Raw genomic sequence first — 22,846 nt, forward strand, 5'->3', positions numbered from 1 at the left:
ATTAAATTTTAGCATATTTTTTTCAAATATCCATATAGGAAAACACACAAAAGAGAATACAAATTGTGCATAATCTTAAAAAATGAAAATAGGTTTGGAATTTTATATCATTTGTATCCTTCCACAAAACTTATCATTTTACTAAAACTATATTCCCACATTATAAAATATTATTTTACAGTGTTTTAATGATTACATATACAGAGAAATGCACATCAATGTTTTCATTAAACTGTATATTTTGATTTTGATTTTTTACATTTTAAATTAAATATTAGTGTGAAATATTTTCAGTCATATAGACATGCATTGATACATTGACAAGGTCTATAGATAGTTCTTTTCTATTTCTCCCAAAGTACATGGCCAATATTATGGAGGGTTTACTGTGGTAAGTATAATGTATTATAAGACTAGCATAAGACAGCATTTATAAATTATTCTAAATAAGAAACATGTGTATTATCTTCCCTAGCAAAATGTTCCAGTCTTTTTACATAAGTAGTACTACCATTCAATGTTTCTTTCACCTCTGAGTCCTCATCTGAGCTATTGCCAAAATGTCTTAGCTTAAATTTTCACTTTCATTTAAATGAACTAGAAAAACTCTTCTTGCAACATACACAGCTGAGCACTAGGACGGCAGACGAGATTCTTTGTAAGTGCTTTATAGATCAAGAAAACACTCATATATTTGCAAGCATTATTCAAGGTCAACGTAAATAGTGTTTCTAGCAAATAACTTTTTATTCAAAGAAGCAAGGCTCTCAGTTTAGATCCATGAATAGGGGCCACTGTGGCTTGTATTTGTTCCTTCAGCTATCAGGCCTTTTTAAGAATAACTAAATAAAAAGCAGATATTTGAGTATATAAAAACATACATACAATTCTTTTTTTCAAATATTATATACTTCAACATGTTAAGCTTTAAATGGAATTCAAGGACACTCAAATAAAGTCACTTTTGTCAAAGCCTTTTCCTATAAAAAAATATGTGGATGATGCAAAATGTATTCTCTTATGATGTCCAAGTGATTGATAAACCAATTTATGTGGAATATACAAGAACTATTTGGACTTTGTGGTTTTCTTAAATGAGGCGAATAAGAATTTCTGTTTTCTGACTAGGAAATAAAGTATGCTAGGCCTATTTTAGATGCTTCAGTGTGCCAAAGATGTTATTAAGTTTGGTGTTCATAAATTACTAATCTGGAATAAGAGGTTGAATGTATTTTGAAAACTTAAACCTGTTTCACCTGAACATGTTTAACTAGTTAATAAGAAACATCAAAAAGACAAAACCCTGAGGTCAATGGTCATTTTTTGTAAAGCTATTATATGCTGTTTAAATTGGTTGTTCGGGTCTGTCTATAACATAAGTTTAATAACCTAGCTCAAATGCAGATTTCTAATTTTCAATTAACATAGGAATAATTTTGTTTGCTAAAATAAAATAAATGAATGAATGATAAGTCTGAAACATGAAATGTTCCAGGTAGAACTTTTTAAAATTCCAAATTTCAAAAAATCATGTGGCAACTGTATAGCTCAAGCTTTAAGTATTAACTTTTAACCTTTGACCTTACAGATTTTAACCAATGAAATGTCTCTTTAAACTTTAAAGGAAACAATGATAACGAGCGCCTGGCGATTGCTAGACAGCGAATTCCATATCGACTTGGTCGAGTAGTTGATGAATGGCTACTCGACAAAGGTAAAAAACATTGATTAAAACTTCAAATAAAAAAATAATTTGAACATAACCAAGTAGTACTTCATTGTAACACTAATAAACATAAAAAATAAATTTTCCGTAAAACTAAATTAAAAACAAATTTAAAACAGTAAAATGTAGATAGTAATATTTGCATACCTTGTATAATAATTTCTATACATTTTTAGACGTACCAGCTGTTTAATAATCTTACCCAGTTAACTTAAGGTTAAAGGGACTGTTAAATATAATCCACTAACTCAATCTATGAAGGTACTCACAGCAAGCATTAACCCAAAATGATAAATCATTCATAGATTATATTACATGTTCCAGCCTCTAAATTATTAACTAAAATATATGTAGTTCTGCTATCTTTATCATGGTCCTGAAAAAAAAAAAACTCTTTGTTTAAACTCTAGGAATCTTAAATAGCGGGCAATATGGATTGCCAGTCAAAATGAAGTCCCTTTAACGTTTGCAACCTTCTAAGAGCATTTGGGAACAAGCCCTAATTAAAACTGAACTTAAAGTTGTGTGCATGCTTTTTATGGGCAGAGAGCAATCTGCTAAAACTGGATACTCAATTTGATGATAATGGTACTGTTGCTAAGGATTGCTGTTTGATGGAAATGTGCCATGATTTCTCCATTGGTTTGTGTACCATTCCTGAAGCCGCTTTTTACATCTGAAGCTATTTTTTTTTTTTTCGTTTTGTTTTGTTTTGATAGACTTGCTGAAAGCCAATCAGAAACATATTTTTGGAATTTTTTTGTCTCTGACATGCTCAGTGTAAACCATGCATTTCTTTTCAGTGTGATTGCCGGAAAAATAGAATAATTCAAGTAACAATGGACTATTGCATTCAAAAAATAAATATTACTAAAGAATAACATGTAGATACATGTGGACATGATGTGGATTATGAAATTTTTATCATAAAATTTAAAATTAGATTTCAGCTGCTATATACTAGTTTCTTTCCATGGTAATTTCAGAAGGACAGATACTTGAAATGTTAGTTACCTCACATTTCTTTAACAATTTAGACTTAAGAGACCAACCGTATAAGATCTTGAGGTAAAAGGGAAAGGAGATCCACTAAAAATTTACTTGTAATATATATCTTTGATTGGTCTTTTAGCAAAAGCACTACATTTACAATAAGTTAAGAGTTTACTAGTATTTGCCAACAATTATGCATTTCATGGACACCTCATTTATAAGCAATGAATTATGAGTCAAATGCCTCTCTTATAGTTTATTGCTCTCATTATCCACCCCATGAAAGATCTGTTATATCATCCTTTGTAGATGTAGAGTTCACAATCAACATTTTTGCATGTATGTAATATTATTTTTACAGGGCGTCAGCTCACAATCTTCAATAGCCAAGCAACCATAATAATTGGCGGGAAAGAGCAGGGCCAGCCTTTCCAGGGCCAGCTCTCTGGGCTTTACTACAATGGCTTGAAAGTTCTGAATATGGCAGCCGAAAACGATGCCAACATCGCCATAGTGGGAAATGTGAGACTGGTTGGTGAAGTGCCTTCCTCTATGACAACTGAGTCGACAGCCACTGCCATGCAGTCAGAGATGTCCACATCAATTATGGAGACCACCACGACCCTGGCTACTAGCACAGCCAGAAGAGGAAAGCCTCCTACGAAAGAACCCATTAGCCAGGTGAGCATGCAGATTTCATTTCTTCATTTTGGACCTATGATTATGAAAGTGGGCTTTTCTACATATGTATCATTTCTAAAATAGGGTTTGTTTTTCTCTTACTATCAGGCGCTACAGCTTCCTTTGAGACTTGTTTAACATAATGCATTCAGTTTGAATATGAAATGTGTATATGCTGTGAATTAGAGGTTTGTGGATTTTCCTAAAAGGCTTTGTTGTGGTTTGTTTGTTGCTGGATGATAGTCTTGATTCAATGACCTTGATTTAGCTCAGTTTGAGGGGACTGTCTGCTAATTACATAGGTTTTTCACTTTTTAAGTTAAATGAATAGGTAAATTAATGGAATATTTGAAAAATCTTGTTTGAACTCAACACTTCATCAAAATGAAAGAAATTGGTCTTAAAAAAGGGATTATAATACTATTTCTATTGTATTTTGAAGTCTTATAATTTTGAATTTGTAGGCATATGGCTTTCATGGTGAATGATAGGTCTACTCTTTTACTATATGTAAGAAAAACACTCCATTAAGTTTATCTGAGTACCAAGACCCTAAATATGATATTATAAATTGTCTTGGGCTAAGGTATTTTGTATATGTGACTAACTGCCCATACTTACAATATAATAAGTTTAATGAGCTTATTGTTTGAGCTTGTGTCTAAAATGTTTGAAAAATAGAATTAAGTGTGATATTCATATATCTTGGAAGTATATTAATGCAATCAAGATATCCTTATTGATTGCCTACTATGTATCAGGCACTGGTTTAGGTATTGGTGTTACATCAGTGAAGACCACAGGAAAAAAAATCTGCCATGAAATGCTGTTAGGTGCTGTTGAAATGCTATTAAATGCAATTAGCACTGTTGACATTTATGGATTTATGGCCTTTGTACATATTAATTCTTGTACTGGTTAATTCTTTCAGAATTATATATTTTCCTTGATACAAATTGTTTCATTTTGTTTTATTTTTGGTAGTCAGTGAGTATCTTCAGTAGGTGCTATATAAAGCTTTTCCAAATACACGAAACTTACTTTTCTAGAAAACTGCCTTCTAAAGAAGTAAGACTGACAACAATTATTTTTTAAATTTCTTTTACTTCAAGTATTTGAAACAGACCAGTATCAGACTTGGAAGGAAAATAATAGAAGGCAAATTCTGTTTCTGTCCCCATCCTGTCTACTAATTAACATACATTTCCCAGAAAAAGAAGAAAATAGCTTCTGATTTTTACTTTGAAATAGGAATGGGTGAGAGGAATAGAATAAAGATAAAATGTCCTAGAAGAGAGATGATCAAAAAATTGTGAATTCTATAAATTCCTAAAGGTAGTATTGCATATTTTGCACTTCTATACACACTTATTCTCTTGTTCCTTTGTTTTCCTATTTGCATTTGACTACAAAGTAAAATGGGGTGTCTCACATGTTGTTCATCAATATATACATTTTTTTGTTTGTTTATTTGTTTGTTTGTTTTGAGACAGAGTCTCAGCTCTGTTGCCCAGGCTAGAGTGGGTGCCGTGTCGTCATCCTAGCTCACAGCAACCTCAAACTCCTGGGCTTAAGCAATCCTACTGCCTCAGCCTCCCGAGTAGCTGGGACTACAGGCATGCACCAACCATGCCCGGCTAATTTTTTCTATATATATTTTTAGTTGGCCAGATCATTTCTTTCTATTTTTAGTAGAGATGGGGTCTCGCTGTTGCTCAGGCTGGTCTCGAACTCCTGACCTCAAGTGACCCACCCGCCTCGGCCTCCCAGAGTGCTAGGGTTACAGGCGTGAGCCACTGTGCCCGGCCTCAATATGTACATTTTGATCACTCTATATCTGCCAGACACTGTTCTAGCCATGGGGATATATTGGTAAAACAAACAGAAACTCCTACCCTTATGGAATATACTTTTAGTAGGAATGTTTGCTTAGTGTGATCATTTTGTTGATTTTCTCTATCTTGTTTGAATTTACAAGATTGTCGATAATATAGAACTTAGGACCTTCCATAGACTTGTGACTTTGTGATTAATGCTTGTCCAGTATCTCCATTTAACATTCTTTCCTAGTATTTCATTAATGATTTGTTATTCTAGATTTATGGTTCATTTAATAAGTTATTAGAGTGAATCTGATATAAGAAAAAAGAAATATGAAAGAATTGATAGACTATTTCCTTCATATAAAATAATTTATAAGAGGTTGTGCAAGGCCATCCAGACCTAGGAATATTTTTATAAATATAATATGAAATTATGAGATATTTTTCTTAGTAGTCTTGTTTTATTATTATTTTATATATATAAATATATAATAAATAAATATAAATAAATATAAATATAAATATTATATATAAATATATATTTTTTATTAATGAAATTACAAAGCTCCTATGTAAACCAGATATGTCCACAATAAGGAAAAAATTGTCAGTACTGTTTTTATGTATTTCATCAATTAGTAATTGCTATATATTTAAAAAATTTTTTTAAATATAAAAAATAGATGTTTTATTTAAAAGCTAAGTATAAGTGCAGAAATAAAAATTTATGAATTTTATAACAATTAATACAAAAGGAAAACAGTGTGCTGCTCATTAATTGCCAATGAAGAATCTGTTTTCCTATAAGCCATTCCATATTTAAAGAGAACAGTGGTTTATAACAGTAAATGATATAATCAATTAGTGATTACTTGGTCCATTTGAGGAGATATTGACGTAAATAAAAGTTTCATTTAAAAATAGATATTTTTGGCCGGGCGCGGTGGCTCACGCCTGTAATCCCAGCACTCTGGGAGGCCGAGGCGGGTGGATCGCTCGAGGTCATGAGTTCGAGACCAGCCTGAGCAAGAGCGAGACCCCGTCTCTACTAAAAATAGAAAGAAATTATCTGGCCAACTAAAAAAATATAAAAAAAAAAAAAAAAAATTAGCCGGGCATGGTGGCGCATGCCTGTAGTCCCAGCTACTCGGGAGGCTGAGGCAGTAGGATCGCTTAAGCCCAGGAGTTTGAGGTTGCTGTGAGCGAGGCTGATGCCACGGCACTCACTCTAGCCAGGGCGACAAAGTGACACTCTGTCTCAAAAAAAAAAAAAAAAAAAAAATAGATATTTTTAATCTTTAAATTTTTAAGAGACCAATAATGGCAATTAAATAATTTGTAATAATATGTTACAAATATTCAATTGTGGCTACAGTATTTTAAAGTTAGGCTAATAGTTTTTTAAATTCTCTTATATGATGAAATATATATGCATAGTGAGAGAGATAGGATTACAAGTAACAACACCTGTATATACTGGGCAAAAACCTTTAGAGAAGAAAACAAATTATTTATTTTTGAGTAACAGAATAATTTGTTGCAATTTTTCCTTACCTCACAATTGATTTTTAAATAGTTCTCTAAATACAAAGAGATTATTGATATGTGTAAAATTTAAACGGTTTCTTTGTTAGAATTGCTGCAAGTGTAGGGAGTTTAAATATGAGAGTTTTTAGTAATGCCAGTACAGGTTGGATGCAGCATCTTCCTTTAAATCTTGTTCGTAGCGGCCGTATCTGCCTGTCATCAACTGCCTTACTAAATTGTGTACTAGAAAGGGTCATTTCATTTTTCAAAAGCCACGCTGGACTGTTTTCTCAATCAAAGTGTATTTTCCTCAGTGATAAGACTGAGCCACTTAAGCTACAATAGCAATGTACCTTCGGGTGATTGCTTGTTTTAAAACTATGGAAACAGATTTTTCGTCAAGCAGAATTAAACTGGATTTATTTCAAATAGATGAGGTGAGGTTTGTTCAGCCAATCCTGCAGGGCTAGTAATAGGGGAGAAATGTATTTAGGTTTTCACAGACTCACAAAATATAGGAGTATTCATCAAAATATCTTTCATAAAAATCCTGTTTACATCCCTACTTAAAAATAAATATGCTTTAAAAACAAAAAAGGAAGTTTTTCTTGAGTGATGATCAGTTTTCAGATTGATGTTTGCTTTTGAAAGACATGATTTATATCATGAAATAATAGGGACATTTAGCAGCAGTTCTGATTGAATGACTTCTTTTTAATATGAATATAAAAATATTGGTAGTATTTTTATATGGATTACATAAAGTTTATAAAATTTGTTTTATTTAGAATATTTAATTTTTAAGTATTTTCATAAGACCCATTCATCTTATGAAAAAGAAAGTTTCCATAAGACTAATCTCAGAAAGCAAAATTTGAAATAATAATTGATGGCATAAAGTTTTTTGAAATGCTGAGAGCTTCTTGGGATGGGGCTAGAATGTTGTGCAAGGTTTTTGGCTACTAAGTGCTCCTTCCTCTTCCAAATAATCTGGCAATATCTTATGGTATATATGTATTTTTACAGAAATGAGTAAAGGTAAGCCAACATGCAAAGGGCAAAAGTCACTTTCTTTATTTGCCAGTCTATAGAAAGGAAAGGAGAACTGTGCTGTTCCTTAAAATCAAGATTGTGAAATTTCTTCTGGAATATTCTTTGAGACATATTTTGTGATCTTTTTGTTCTTTCTTTTGAGAATATTTTACAAGCTATATACATCAAAAATATGAATCACTTAGTAATGTTTTTTTCTTACAGTGTACTATAACAAAAAGAACATAGTCAATGAGAAGACCTGGTTTCCACTTTAAGTACAGCCACTTACCTTGTCCTGTGACTTGCACAGGTCAATTAACCTCAGCATATGTTGGCCTTGCTGCCTCTGTAAAATAAGTTGTTGAACTAGGAATCTTTCGAGTTGTACTCAGCTCTAAAATTTCATTGAGTCTAGTCATGATGCTCTTAATTAGGTTTTCTCATGATTATTTAACAAAGCATAAATTATATCTGACTTTTACCTCACGTGGCCATGTATCCCAGTTGGCTTGGATAGTCCTTGTGTGTACCTGGTATTCTGGTGAAATTATTAATATTATCCATTTTGACTCTCAAAAGCATCCCATTTTGGTCTATAAGTTATATTTCACTCTACTTTAAGAGCATATATAAAATTTACCTCTGCAAGAAAATCATCATAATAATAAATATTAAGCCCTATCCTTTACACTCAGAGCAGAAAGGGACGCTGGTATCCTTACTTAGTTTTTAGAATCCATAACCTTTTTCATCTTCTTTTCATGTCATTTCAAAAATTTTTAGAAAAGTAAGAAAATGAAGCTTTGAGAGATTCTAGTTTTTGACTGGAGGGGCTATCGTTTACAACTCTTGGGAAGAAATTAAATTATAAAGAGAGATAGAATCAGTAAATATGAGGGAAATATATTAGAGCAGTTCTATGGCTCCAGTTAGACATTTTTTCAGGGTGAAACCTACTCAAGGAAAGGAACTATTGATAATTAAAAAACATTAGTGGCAGATTCTCAGACATGTGTATTTCACATATGAGACATCCTATCAAAGTCAATGGCATTTGATTCCCAGTGGTGTTTTTTGAAAAGAAACCTAATTAGTGTTCAAGCAAGAAAAGAGTATTTGAATATTTTGGACACTGCTGTTGCTTGCTGGAGGCTTTGGGGGTGTTCATGAAAAATGAATACTATTTGTTTGAAAAATGTAAGCAGAGCTCACACACATTCCCATGAAAAATACTTAAAGCTAACAAAATACATTTTGTAACTTCAGAGAACAAAATTTTATTATTATTAAAACTATTAATTAACCTTAGCTGTGGCTTCATTATTAAAAAATAATAGCATTATTTATAATTATGTATGTTCCTGATAACCATTCTGCATTTAAAAAATACTGGTGACATAAATAATTAATTTTATTTTCCCTAGTCCAATCATTCTGCTGAACTCTTCTTAAATTAATGTACATTTTTACAGCAAATTTTAGTGCATATTGGAAAGAAAAACCCTTGGCTGTAAATTTTAAAATATATACAAAGGCATGTTCTCCTGAAACTAATAGTACCTGGTGAGAAGATTGCAATTCATTGTAATTTTAAATATGGGTAAGCAACTGCTATTTAGAAGGTGCTTTTTTTTTTTTTTTTTTTCCTTGTTACTGGCAAGCAAAAGTGCCAGAGTATATACACTTTAAAGGGTTTATTTTAAAACAATTCTGCACAGTTCATTTCTTTGGGGTCTGTAGGGTTTTACTAAATGTAAAGGTTCTCTATTAGTAGATGCAACCTTGGTTTTGAGATGTGTTCTGGCAAAACTAGTCCTAGACGAATATATTCATCTGTCCATTCATTCATTCACTTGACACGTTTATAGAGCACTTATCATATTCCAGGTGCTGTCTTAGTTACTGGAAATATATCATTGAACAAAATTAGACTTTTCTGCCCAAAACTTATGTTTTAGTTGGGGAAGATGGGCAATAAACAAGAAAACAACATACATAGGATATCAAGTGCTATGGGAAAAGGCAAAAGAGAGAAGAGGGGATACCTGTGATGGGGGGACCATGAAATGGAAATCCCTTTTGAATAGATGTGCATAGGTTATTAGAGCTACAGGTATCAATTATAAAAGAACATTGGTATGTTGACATTCAGACATATTCTCAAACCCAGCAGAATTGCACCCTGCTAGGATAGTGCCAGTAGTGTATTTGCTATTAGGGAACTTAGAAGCCAGGGAAAAGAAAAAGAAAGCGACACCAAGATATACTTTACCTGCTCCTAACCTCTAAAAGGACCTAAGCTTTGTGGTCCTCTGGCTTCTAATAAGTATCTTGTTAATTAAATCAGAAATGTAATCAAATCCTAGAGTATGTATGTATCTGAGGAAGAGATGGAATCTCAGTACAGCTTGGTATTATTATTCTTTTTCTACACAGGAGAAAATTGAGGCATAGCAAAACTAAATAACAGACCAAAGTTACTCAGTCTGCTTCTTCAGGGTACTTTGAGGAGATCTGGTTCTCTGCACTTGTCTTAGGGTCTCCATTCAGAATCTCGTCACTCCTTGCCTTCTCAGTTTTAACCATTTCAGGAGTTACTTATACCTGTATCCCAGTTGTGCACAGACAGAACCTAATTTATGTATTTTACTGAATCTTGCATATATGATTTCTATATCTGTCCTCAATAACATGTTTTGATTAAGGATCTTAAAAACTCATGATACATTCCTTTTTCAGCTTGAATATGAAAAACATCAAGTACTTCCACCTATGAGTTAGAGTAGATTAGGTTTATGATTCTTGATATAATCTCATTTGATACCATCTTTATCAGCATTAGAGAAATGGAATGAATTAAGACTCTGTATCTAGTTGATACATGACAGTAATTTCCTTGGGAATTTTCTAAAAGGACTGATGAGGTTGGCACCTTCTCTGAAATTTCTAGTTTCAGATGCAGGCCAAAGGAATAACTTTTTATTATGTAATTAGTTAATGTCTAAGTAGCAAGAATATAGCCTTATTTAATTATCTTAGTTTTAATCAGTGCTACAAATTATTTGTACCATAATATTTTGTGAATTTCTGGTTTTCAAATGCTCCTGTATGTTTGTATTACATCTGCTGATACATTCTTCTCTTACATGTAATAATCATTTACATGAGGAAGGAAAATCATCTAAAGTATCAAAAAGACAATTGTGTGTGAGTGTGTGTGTAGAGTATGTATGTGTTACTGATGATTCTTTTTATCTTTCATGATACATATAAAATGTTAAGCTTTGTTCAGTAAACTAAGTCAAGACTAAATTTAAATCTCTATGATAATTACTTACATGGTTTATCATCTAGAGCCTATGTTAGATTTTTTTATCTGTTGGCATCACCAAAAAGTTCCCCAGCAATAAAAAAATATATATTAATTAACAGCATTAGATTTGAAACTCAAGGGCAAGTTTAACTAATTTACCTGCCTTTGCATTTACCAAACAGCTTTCACTGTATTCTTGTCACCACTACTCCCTTTGTATAAAATTTCAAGCAGAGAAACAGCACCAATGTTAACACATGGTTTCTCCAGTAAGCATTCTAAATATTCATTTAAAAAACAAAACAAAACAGGCAGTGTATGTGTTTATGTGTATATTTTTTTTACCACGCTGTACTTTGCCTGTAAATCCACAATACTTTTACTTAAAATTACAGATTAGTAAATATCTTTTGTGTACCTAACATACTTGCTATTATAAAGAATAATATATTTTAATGTTATTCTTGAGGATAAGATGCCTAGGAATTAAGAATTTATAAAAAGAACCATTTTTCAGAACTTAGATTATTAGTGAATCTATATATAAACCTTAAAGTGCCCTACATCAACAATAGTAAAGTTTTTGACCATCACTAACACAATTGAAACTAAGAGAGATATATAAAGGAGAAAAGATATTTTAGTCTTGCTTTAATAACAAGCATACTGGAGACACACACTTATTATTTCACATGTCCTGAGTATTGGCAATGTGCTAGACATTACCCCGACTCTGGAATTACCCACATTCTCTCATTGGTGTGTTTAAAATCTAAGTTACATTTGTCAAAACTTTCATCTAAAATAGATGTTATCATGCAATCTGTAGATTTAATAGTGTAGTTGGTGGCCCTGACCCCTTTAGCTCCCCTTTAGGATTTTTCTCCTTAAGCAGGATGGATAGAATACCCTGAGAGCCATATGAGAGTAGCCAAATTGTCTTCTTTACTTGGAATAAATGCTATGCTGTTGAGGAAACCCAAGACTTTGTTATAATTCTGAACATTAATGTTTATTACATGGAGTAAACTATGAGGCAATAATTATAAGAACTTTAAAATCATGTTTAGCTCGAAAGGTTCTTTGGGAATATCAAATAAACTTGCATAAGTAAAGCTCTTAGCATAGCATCTGGCACATAGTAGGTGCTCATTTTTTCCTTCCTTGGTATCCTTATCCCCACACTGTACCACCATCTTTTGTCCTTCTCTTCTTTTCCTTCTTTTCTTTCTTCCTTCCGTGTGCTAGGCTTTATCCTATGTACTACAGATTCACACACGATAACCTAAATCTCAAATAATAAAAATGGTTCTTATTCCCATGAATGGGTAACAAATATATTCAACTATAGATTCCTCAAGATACAGGCAGGTGAATCAAGTGAGAAGTCTCTATCTGTTGTACCATACTATGCTAGCCATTGTGAGATCTTCAGTAAAGATAGCCCAGCATTTAAAATTCTGCAGTAAAAATTTGATGCTGGAATGCTTGAGAAAGAAAAAAAAAAACTTATATTTTCTACTCCTCCTAGCTTACCTCTGAAGCAGCTGTCCCTTGACTATGTATCAAAAAAGTGTGTGCACAGCAGAAAATGGTGTAGGCACTGTGTCCATGGGTCCGAAGAGAATATAAATTTCTTTCAAAAGAAAAGAGAAAATATACACATTCTACATAAAGGGAAATTTTCTGGTTCTAATACTTAATTTTTCAGAGATAAAAAGGATCCATCAGTATTGTTTCAAGTTATGTGGTAACAATTCCCAGGTCTGACTTTCCTGTGCATGGCCTTAACTGGCAATTGGTAATGATTCTAAACAAAACCAAAGTGGCAACCCATCACAACAAGATAGAAGATAAGACATTACAGGATAGTCAAATGACCCCCTTGTTTTGCTATGAACTGAGGGCTTTCCACTGTCCAAAGTGAGAATTATCACTATAGGTTCAGATATGATTTAATCGCTTTTGTGACTGGAGTTGTCCATGTTGTATTTAATGGCCTTGTTGTCTTATGCACCCTTGTCTGTGTGGCCTTGCAGTGTACATTGTTTGGGAACTTGATTCAGAAAACAATAAAAAAGCATGTAATTTGTCTTTGGTATGCTAGCAATAATAAGCTACTCGTATTCCCTAAACACAAAATGCAATTCCCCAGTTTCTGATATGCTGCCCCCTCTGCTAGAAATGTTCCTATTTCTTCCTTTGTTTCTGTGTTGCAACTGTACCTGTGATCTTGTTAATGATACACTCTACATTTATAAAATACTTAAGCTTTGTTAATGTTAATGGCACAGGACTATTTTAGACCTTGCATTTCATTTGATTTGATGCTTTCCTGAATAACCCTAAGCATAACCTGTTTTCTGCTTTCTAGCACTTTGGAAAGATACATTAATAGCTATTCATGTAAGTAGATAATTATTTACATATCAGAGCTCATAACTTTTGGTTTTCTTTTTGACAAGCACCTTAAAATCAAGACCTTTGGCTTATTAATCTGTGTGTGCTCAGCACCTAATGCAGTGCCTGGTGCAGAGTGGAAACTTTACTAATTGGTTTGTGAATAAATAAATTAGTGAACACACAGAATGTATAATCCAATGCTGAGATAAATGTTGTATGTTGCCTCGTCCTGAATTTTCCTGGATTAAAGAATATTTGTGAAGAATAAAGATGGTACATATTACAAGGTGATAAAAGAATTAATTTTCTTCATGTGCAGAGTAAAGACATTTTGAAATTATAGTTTGAGTTTTTTTTAATTATGTACATACTATTTAAGAAAAAAATTGTAGATGTGACATATAGGAGGCAAAATTCCCATTTCGATTTATGCTACTGACATTCTTCACCCTAAGACCAGGAAGGAAGCTCAAGTATTTGTTCCTAAAATAGAAAGAAGAAGGGCACAAACTAGTATAATTTTGCCCACAACACAGATTAGCAGGTGTCAAACCCTGCTGCAAAGGTTTAGTAGTCTGGTCATTTGGGGGTCATGGTGGTTTTCTCAGGTAGGAGAGAGGCAGTGCTAAGGGTTCTCTCACAGGAGAAATACTTTATCACTGCCATTGTTTAGAATTATTGATGCATTGTAATAATAATAAGCAGACTGGTTTTTAGTCAGTTTTATTATTGTTTTTAAATTCTCTGCAGCAAATCACTCCTTATTGTCTGTGCTGGAGCTGACCTCTCCGTGGCGGCTGCCCGTGGAGAGCCACAGTCAAATTGCTAACACTTCACAATTTCACAAATACTTGGCCCATTTTGAAGAGTCAGGAATTCACATTTTCAAGTAGTTTGTCTGATCTTTTGATGTCTCTAGCCAACTTTGGGGAGTCGAATAAACAGGTGAAAATCTCTAGGAAGCCTAATGATACGCGACGCAGAGCCAGTTTGCACCAGCTACTCTTGACAAAGCTGCAAGAAAAGCTTCGCATATGCTTGATATTTAGATGTTGCCTATGGCCGAAAACCAGATACAACTGGGGAAAACGTGTAACATTTTGAAAAGACACTCTTTCTGGAGTTTAAGCATGTAAAAAAACTATGATATTTTCATAGGCAAATTAAAATGAGAACTGAGTGCACAGAACTAGAGAAGCAAAAGAATAGATTAGAGAGACATGCTGGCATAACACTAATTGAATAAAAAGACTTAGTGAGGTTTGGGGAGAGGAATGAATTCCTTACACCAGACAAATCTCAACAAAGCCTAGGAAATGTCAAAGGAATTTAATCTTGCTGCGTGGATAATTTGAAACTACAATATATTTAGATGGGTGGTACTTCAAATTGCAAATAATAACATTAGTTATACCTTACTCTTTTACACTATTTTTGAGACTTGTAGCAGGATACCCTCAAGTTCACTTTTCCACTCTGTTATATGCATGAAATTGTTAATTTCATGTTAAATATTTTCATTAGGATAATTGTTAAATTATTTTCATTAGGATAATACAAGCACCTGAAAACAAAATAATATAGTTTAGAAGATGGTATGTAAAGACCAACATTCCCCCATTCATCCCCTTTCCACCTCCCATCTTATTCCCCAGAGATAATATCTTTTAATAATTCTTTTTGGTAATTGGCTCCCTATCTCCAAATGATATACTGATGTTCCATTAATTTATTTGTCCCTTTTATACAATATTTATGCAGTCCTCAGGATGAAAATAGGATTAGCTCAGGCTTTAATCCTTCCTTTTGCCTTTTCTTCTCCTCTGAAATATATATATGAAATAAATTATGTTTGTATGTAATATTTATCGAAATACATTTATATATACTTATTGTAATAAATCTTTACACATTTATATATAATATTTATTGTGTATTATATATCATTATATATAAGTTATATATAATTTTTGTCACTTTAATACATTTGCATTTCATTTCTTGTTCCATGATAATATTTCTTATCTCTTAGTTAGCCACATTAGTAAGATGAAGATATTGTTCTCCGGGTTCCTCTAGCTTTCCTCTCCATTTCTATATCTTACAATCTCATTATATTTCCAGAGATGTTAACTTTAACGTTCTGTCTGGTAACTACAACCAAATCTTCTGTATTTCCTCTATGAGCATTCTAAAGTGGAAAAGCAATAGAAAGCATTTAGATTACCATTACTGTATAAATATCATCCACTGCCAGTCTCAGTTATGTGTTAAGATTATATTTCTTTTCTTATGGACCCAATATCCTATTACGTGGACCACTCAAAGGAGAATTTTTTCCAGGATCAAGGTGAAATGGGTTCGCTTTCACTCAAAATGAAACCATTTCATTTTGCTTCTCATTTAAATCATACTTGTCTTGTATAGTTTCATTTGTCCATAAGTTTTTCTATATCTTTTTTTTCTTGTATTGCTTCCTTTGCCTTCATTATATCATCATTTTAAAGGCCCAGTCATACTTTCAATTCTAGCAAACTTTCCCTCCCTCCCTCCCTCCCTTCCCCACCTCCCCCCAAAAAAGATGATCTTAGTTGTACCTTCAGTTCTTAAGCACCATACTAGACTGGTTGGTTGGTAGTGTTATGGGAAACCCTATCCATGTTGAGTATGGCCAGAGTGTGTAGAAGAGTGTGTATCTTCTTTGGAGATAACAGGCATCTAGCAGACACACTAATGTGAGAATGAAGAGAACATCCGCAATAAGAGCCTCACCTTTCTTTGGAAAGTTTCTTTGCTTTTAATAGAAGGACTGTCTTGGCCAGCACAGTGGCTCATGCCTGTAACCCCAGCACTCTGGGAGGCTGAGGTGGGAGGATCCCTTGAGGTCAGGAGTTTGAGACCAGCCTGAGCAAAAGCTAGACCCCATCTCTACTAAAAAAAAAAAAAAAAAAAATTAGCCAAGCACAGTGGCGTGCACCTGTAGTCCTAGCTACTTAGGAGGCTGAGGCAGGAGGATCCCTTGAACCCAGGAGTTTGAGGTTGCTGTGAGCTATGCTGATACCACAGCACTCTAGCCCAGGCAACAGAGCAAGACTATCAGAAAGAAAGAAGGAAGGGAGAGAGCAAGGGAGGGAGGGAGGGACTGTCTGGATTTTAGTTTATTTGTTTTGCTTTCTTGGGGGGAAAAAAAAAAAAAGCTATTCTATATTTACATAGTTATATAGTTACCTATTTCCATGTTCTGTGTAATAAATGATCCTAAAATTTAGCAACTTTGAATAAATAGTTATTATCTCGCTGTTTTTGTGGGTCAGGAATCTGGGTAAATCACAGCTGGGTGTCTTTGGCTTAAGGTCTCTTGTGAGGTTTGAGTTAAACTGGTGACCAGTTCTACAGTCTCACTTGATGCTTCAACTGAGGGGACTTACATGGCTATTAACAGGCTTTCTTCTCTCACACGTGGGCTCAGGGATGCCTTACAGCTGGCAGCTCACTTCTCTCTTGGGTGAGTGATCCAAGAAAGAAAGGGGGTGGGGTGGCAGACAGAGAGATCAGATTGGAGCCACAGACTTTTTATAACCTTATTGGAAGTGACATTCCTTCACTGCTGCTGTAAGTCTAGTCCACACTCAAGCGGAGGACACCACACATGAGCAGAACACCAGGAGCTGAGGAATACGGGGGACCATATTAGAGACCCTCACCGTGTCACAGAGTAGGGGATGCCAACTAACATGATTTTTATATGTATTTTCTGCTAATCTCCTTCCAGATTTTCTACGGATTGGCTCTCACTGTGTCTTTATCAGCAGGTGTCTCTATGCATCGTATTCTAAAGCATTGCCTTTTTCTGTCTATTTCATTCGTCAGCCCTCTTTCATCCACTTCTGGTCTTCCACTAGAGTGTGGAAATCTCTGTATTTTGCAGACTGAATACTTATTCTCTACACTCTTAAGGGTTTACAACCCACTTTTGTTCTTCTAGGTGTTATTTCTGTGGATTCTCAGGTGGGAGAGATACAAAAGCATCTATCTTCCCCCTAACTTTAACCAGACATTTGCTTTATAATTACTAGAGGAATTTAGATGGTTTGGTACCATCTTTCATCACTATGCAGAAAAGAATGACCTTTGCATTTCAAGGAATTTATTCTCACAGTCAAATGACAGATGAGAAGTCTTCTCTGTGCCATAATTAATCTAGTTTTCAACTTTTAACAGATTCTGAAATATGAAGAAAACAACCCATTGCTATTACCAGTTCTGAATTCTGAGCTTCGTAGTGTTTCCCCCCAGTAGCTTAATCTGCTGAGGCAGTTTCTACATGCTTGGGTATTTATGGTATTGCACTCATATGACCCCAAAGAATATTTTAATCTTTCCAGTTTGACAAAGTTTAGCAATAATCATTTGGACTCAAAGAGCAATCACAAAAATTCTAAATGACTCTGTGGTTGATAAGAGTTGAATTCTTTTGCATTATTGCATTGTCATTCATTTCTGATGGTTGGAAGTGGATGATGTGGTAAGCCAGCACAATAGCCTTCAATCTCCCTAATATCTTATCTTTAATGAAATCTTAGAAGAAAATGGTCTTATATTTCTGACTTCATAACCTTCTATTCATCAATGAAGAAAACCCAAATGAAAAGCCAGGTATAGTTTTATCTTGTTATCCCACTTCAATTTGTTACAAAGAGTAAGGAACAGAAATATTAGAAAGATATTCAAGTACTGTTGGAAGAAGAGGAGGGTTTTTGTTATTGGCCATATTCTAACGTTCCAGCTTTTTAATACTGACTTCAAAAACATTTTGCATTAATTTTGATGGTAATTAGAGCAAAATTAATGCTTGCTTTGCTAAAAAAAAAAAAAAAAAAGAGCTCAGAGACTAATACAATGAAAATCAAAGAAGACAAAAATTTTTACATTCAAACCTAACCATATATGAAATTTTCTAGCCTTGTGTGGTTATCATTACCTATTTTTTATTTATTATTTTAAAGTTAATTGTTTCTCCCTATCCAAATAAGGATATTGCCTTTATTTAATTAAGCTGGACTAAAAAATCAATTTTGTTTTACTTTTTTTTTTAAAGGAAAACTTTTCTCAGCTTATTTTGTGTATCATTTAATTTTTGGTGTGTTAGAATTTTTAAAATTTAGTTGCTTAGGACTACAATCACTTATTAAGCTTATGACTCTGTGGTTGTGCCATTTGGACTATGCTTAGGTGGTTGCTTTTTCTGATCTGGCCAGGTTTGGCTGATCTCAAGTGGTCTAGTTTATATGTTGGTGATCAGCTGCCATGCTGGCTAGAGACTGGTTGTTCTAAGATGGATTAGTTGGGACACCTTATCTATGCTCTACATGTTCTACGTCCTCTAAAAGGCCAGCTTAATCACAGAATTCTCTAAGTGAAAGTAGAATTGTGCAAAGCCTCTTGAGGCTCAGGCTCATACGTTGTGTAACATTGTTTCTGTGGCATTTGATAAAGCAAATCACAATGTCAGCTCAGATTCAAGGAGAAGAATTGCAAGAATTGTGGCCCTGTTTATAATCACTCACATCTTAAGAAATGGGATAAAATTCATATTCCCTGTCTGGACTAGCCTACTAAATGATAAGACATGTTATACCATAACTTTTTTAATAGCTAAAAAGTCAAATAAAGACAAACAAATGTGTGTACGGATCTGTCAAAATCTGAAAATTTTGGAATAACAATTTAAATACCAGCTATTTTCATTCTACTCACTTTCCTCTCAAGATGGACTCCTAGATAAAAGTTGTATTATTCCTCCCTTTCAGCAGACATGCAGTATCAGAGCAGCTAATTTGTTCAGCTGACAGCAGGTGCTGTTTAAGTCCTGTAGTTAGCTTTCTCTCCTTCCCTTCAAAGAGGTATTTACCAGTAGACTGTACTGATCAATGATCATGATCACATCATTCAAAAATCACTCCACCCCAAGGTACATGAATTTATTTTGAGGAATAGGACATAATTTGTAACCAAGGAAGAACTCCACTACTGTCATGATACTCATGATGATATATGTGTGTGTGTGTGTGTGTGTGTGTGTATATATATATATGTGCGTGTATGTGTGTGTATATATACACCTATATATGTGTGTGTGCATCTATATATACATGTTTCTCTCTTGATTAAAGAAGATTGTGATAGCCACTGTGTCTGTTTTTGTTACACACTAACCAACATACCCCTACATTGTCCTCAATTTTATGTTTTAGGATATTTTTCTCTAAGTATAAGAGGGCTGTCCAGCCTTGTAACCATTCTCATTATATTAACAATGGCTGGATACTCTCCAGACAGCCCTGTATGTTTTTTCTATTGTCATAATTTTTCATTTATACCAAGTTTTCTCATTCAAGTTACAGGCTACAGAGATGTCAGAACTTCAGAAAAAGTCATTGTTTTCCCCACTGAGGATAAGAATATTAACTGGATTGCAATATAGCTCCAGAATTTTGTTTCTAGTTCTTGGCATTCCTATAAAATCTGCTTAAACATCTGGCAGAGTTAACAGCTTGTTTTTTGGGTTTCGCTTTGTTTTGTTTTGCAATCCAAAAACATTTTAAGAAACAAAAAAGAACATTTCCTTTGTTGTAAATGGGTAGAGAGATGAAACAATACTTTCTATGAGAAGAAAAATCCAGCTAGTAAGAATTCAAAAATGTGATATTTTAATTAAAGTAGTATGATCTCCAAGAACATAAGAAATTGCTGATACTACAATGCAGATACTAGAGAAGAATCTCACAAAACTCAAGAAATGTTTTTGAAATTATCCAAACTTTTGATTTAACTCCCCACATGCAAGTTTTGATTTAAATCTTACTTCAAATAATCAAGTTGTATTAGCTTTTATTTCTGACTGAGATGTGCAGTCAATATAATGTTTTCGTTTTAGTATCATATACCCTTCATTGTTGTGTGATGAAATGGAGGAATCAAATATAAGAAAGGCATATGACTTTAAGTCTGTTTAATACACATACAACCAAGCTTTTATTTTCAATTTAAAATAATTAAAGTTTTGAATTACATTCTAATGTAAGATAGTCATCTCTGCTAAAATATACTTATTTATCAGACTATATATAAATTATCCAAGAGGACATTAGAATAACTATTCAGATAAATCAACACAGAAGATACATTTTTAGAAAGGAAAGGAAATATGCTGGACAAAGGGTACAGATCTATATGGATGTGAGTGATATATATATCTAACCACATTCAAATACTGGGATTATTTCATATATTTACTAAGTGAATATTTGTAAAACACCTACTATGGGAAAGGCATTCATTCTAGACAGTGCAGAAACACTTGTGAACACAATTGGTTAAAATTTCTGCCCTCATGGTGCTTAAATTTCAGTGAATGGAAACAAATATACACATATATATATATATACACACACACACACACATGCACACACACATATACACACACATATATGATAGTTTTTGTTTGGTTTGTTTTTGGCTATAAGAAAACACCACAGACTGGCTGACTTAAACAACAGAAACTTATTCAGTTTCTGGTTCCAGCTTTCTTCCTGGCTTACAGACAGCTGCTTTTTCTGTGTCCTCACATAGTTTTTCCTCTGTGCACAGGGAAGGAGAGAGCGAGCTCTGGTGTTTCTTTCTATTTTTATTAATATAAGGATATCAGAGCTATCAGATTAATTACCTCCTAAAGGCCCTGTCTCCAAATACAGTCACATAGAGGGTTAGTGTTTCAACCTATGAATTTCGTGGGAATGCAGTTCAGTCCATAGCACACTCTGAACTTGAAACAGACTTTAGCTCTGTTTGAAAGTTTGGTGTATATTACTAAATCCTGCAAATTCAACCTCATTGACCTAATCATACCACCTTTGTAAAATTTCTAAAATTGAATTTCCTTTTCATTCCTCTTACCATGACACTACTTCTCTTCTTTGAAGTATGTTAAGACAACCTCCCAACTAGTCTTCTTGTCTCCAGTCAATCTTGACTACTGCCACTTAACTAATACTTAGCAGTATCACATTAGAGAAAATTTCAGGTCAATTTTCCCATTCTCCAGAAGAGCCAAAAGAAAATCTTAATTGTTTTAATTTATGTAGGGAATGGACAAGATAATTCTCATTACAACTGATTGAATAAAGGTGCTTTTCCTTTCTTGCACATGTCATCGGATGTTCTGTATATTTAGAAATCATACTCTTCCTAACAATAATGGCCATCTAGTCCCAATGAAATAGCATATATATATCAATTTTATTATTCTCCAAAAGGAATTTTCAAATTGAATGGTAGATATTTTCTCTTTTTTAAACCCCATATTGAATTCTTTTTAATGCATTCCATCTGTGACAAAGGATGATCTATTCTCTCTTTTCTGAATTGGGTAGGGGGCAATTGTGACTTTCATTTTATCTGAATTAGTACGTTGTTAAGGAAGGCCAGAGACATTCATTAGGAACTAATGAGACCAGAGGGCGCACTCTCCGATAATAATGCCTCACCAGTGAGTGGCGAATTACAGGCTGAAAACTAGATTTATCTTTCAATACTTCTCGCTAAAAGGGTTGAACTTACAAACAACCCCAAAATGATGCAGACGTAGAGAGTCTTTTGAGACACTTTTCTAGCGCTTAACAGCACTTGGTCATTTTATATGATGCATTTGGATGAGATAAATTGTGTTGCTTTTCCTTGTGCATTGGTATTTTCTGAGTACACAATTAGGTAGATAGAGAAGCGATTAGCCTATCACCGTTGGAAAATTGGCAAAATGATATTTGTTTACTTTTTCAACCTCATCGAATTAAAGGATTTCTAAATCCATATTTTGTGAGTGCCTAAGTAACTGTACTTTACACTAGAAAAAGTAACTCAAAGGCTAAAGAATCAAATTTTATTCCTTTGTACTGATAAATTCTTAATTTTAATTAAGGTAGATATGGGTAACAAAAGCATAAAGAAAAATATCCCACAAGTCATAAGCAGGGTAATTTAGAGAAATAGTCATTTGAGATATGCTTTTTAATTATAGTACTTGATTAAAAATATGCTAAATTTTAAAATATATATATCAAGACTAATAGTGTAATAAAATAATCTGAGCTAGAGCAGATTCTTCCAAACATACTGGTTTCTTTCCATAGATTCACAACATTTTACACTTTAGTTATAGAGATGAGTATAATGTCCCACCTCCTAAAAGTCGTTTGCATATTAGAAGACATACAACTTTGCATTTGCTTAGTTGGAAAGATGTGCTTTACATGTTCATATATATGCTAGATCCTAAAGAATTCTTTA

General features: G+C 33.6%; 1 protein-coding gene across 22 annotated transcripts in view; it reads left to right on the forward strand.

The window, feature by feature from the left end:
• NRXN1 (neurexin 1) overlaps nucleotides 1-22,846 on the forward strand; it is a 1,058,130-nt gene that overhangs the window by 913,805 nt on the left and 121,479 nt on the right. For 13 of the 22 annotated variants that reach the window (XM_069494608.1, XM_069494610.1, XM_069494613.1 and 10 more), the window contains 2 exons: nucleotides 1,625-1,714; nucleotides 3,081-3,400. In XM_069494608.1, coding sequence (XP_069350709.1) covers nucleotides 1,625-1,714; nucleotides 3,081-3,400 — 410 coding nt within the window. The remainder of the gene's footprint in view (nucleotides 1-1,624; nucleotides 1,715-3,080; nucleotides 3,401-22,846) is intronic. The other 9 variants (XM_069494618.1, XM_069494619.1, XM_069494622.1 and 6 more) reach the window with 1 other exon arrangement.

Source organism: Eulemur rufifrons, chromosome 19 (genome assembly GCF_041146395.1).
Source record: "Eulemur rufifrons isolate Redbay chromosome 19, OSU_ERuf_1, whole genome shotgun sequence".
Classification (NCBI taxonomy): domain Eukaryota; kingdom Metazoa; phylum Chordata; class Mammalia; order Primates; family Lemuridae; genus Eulemur; species Eulemur rufifrons.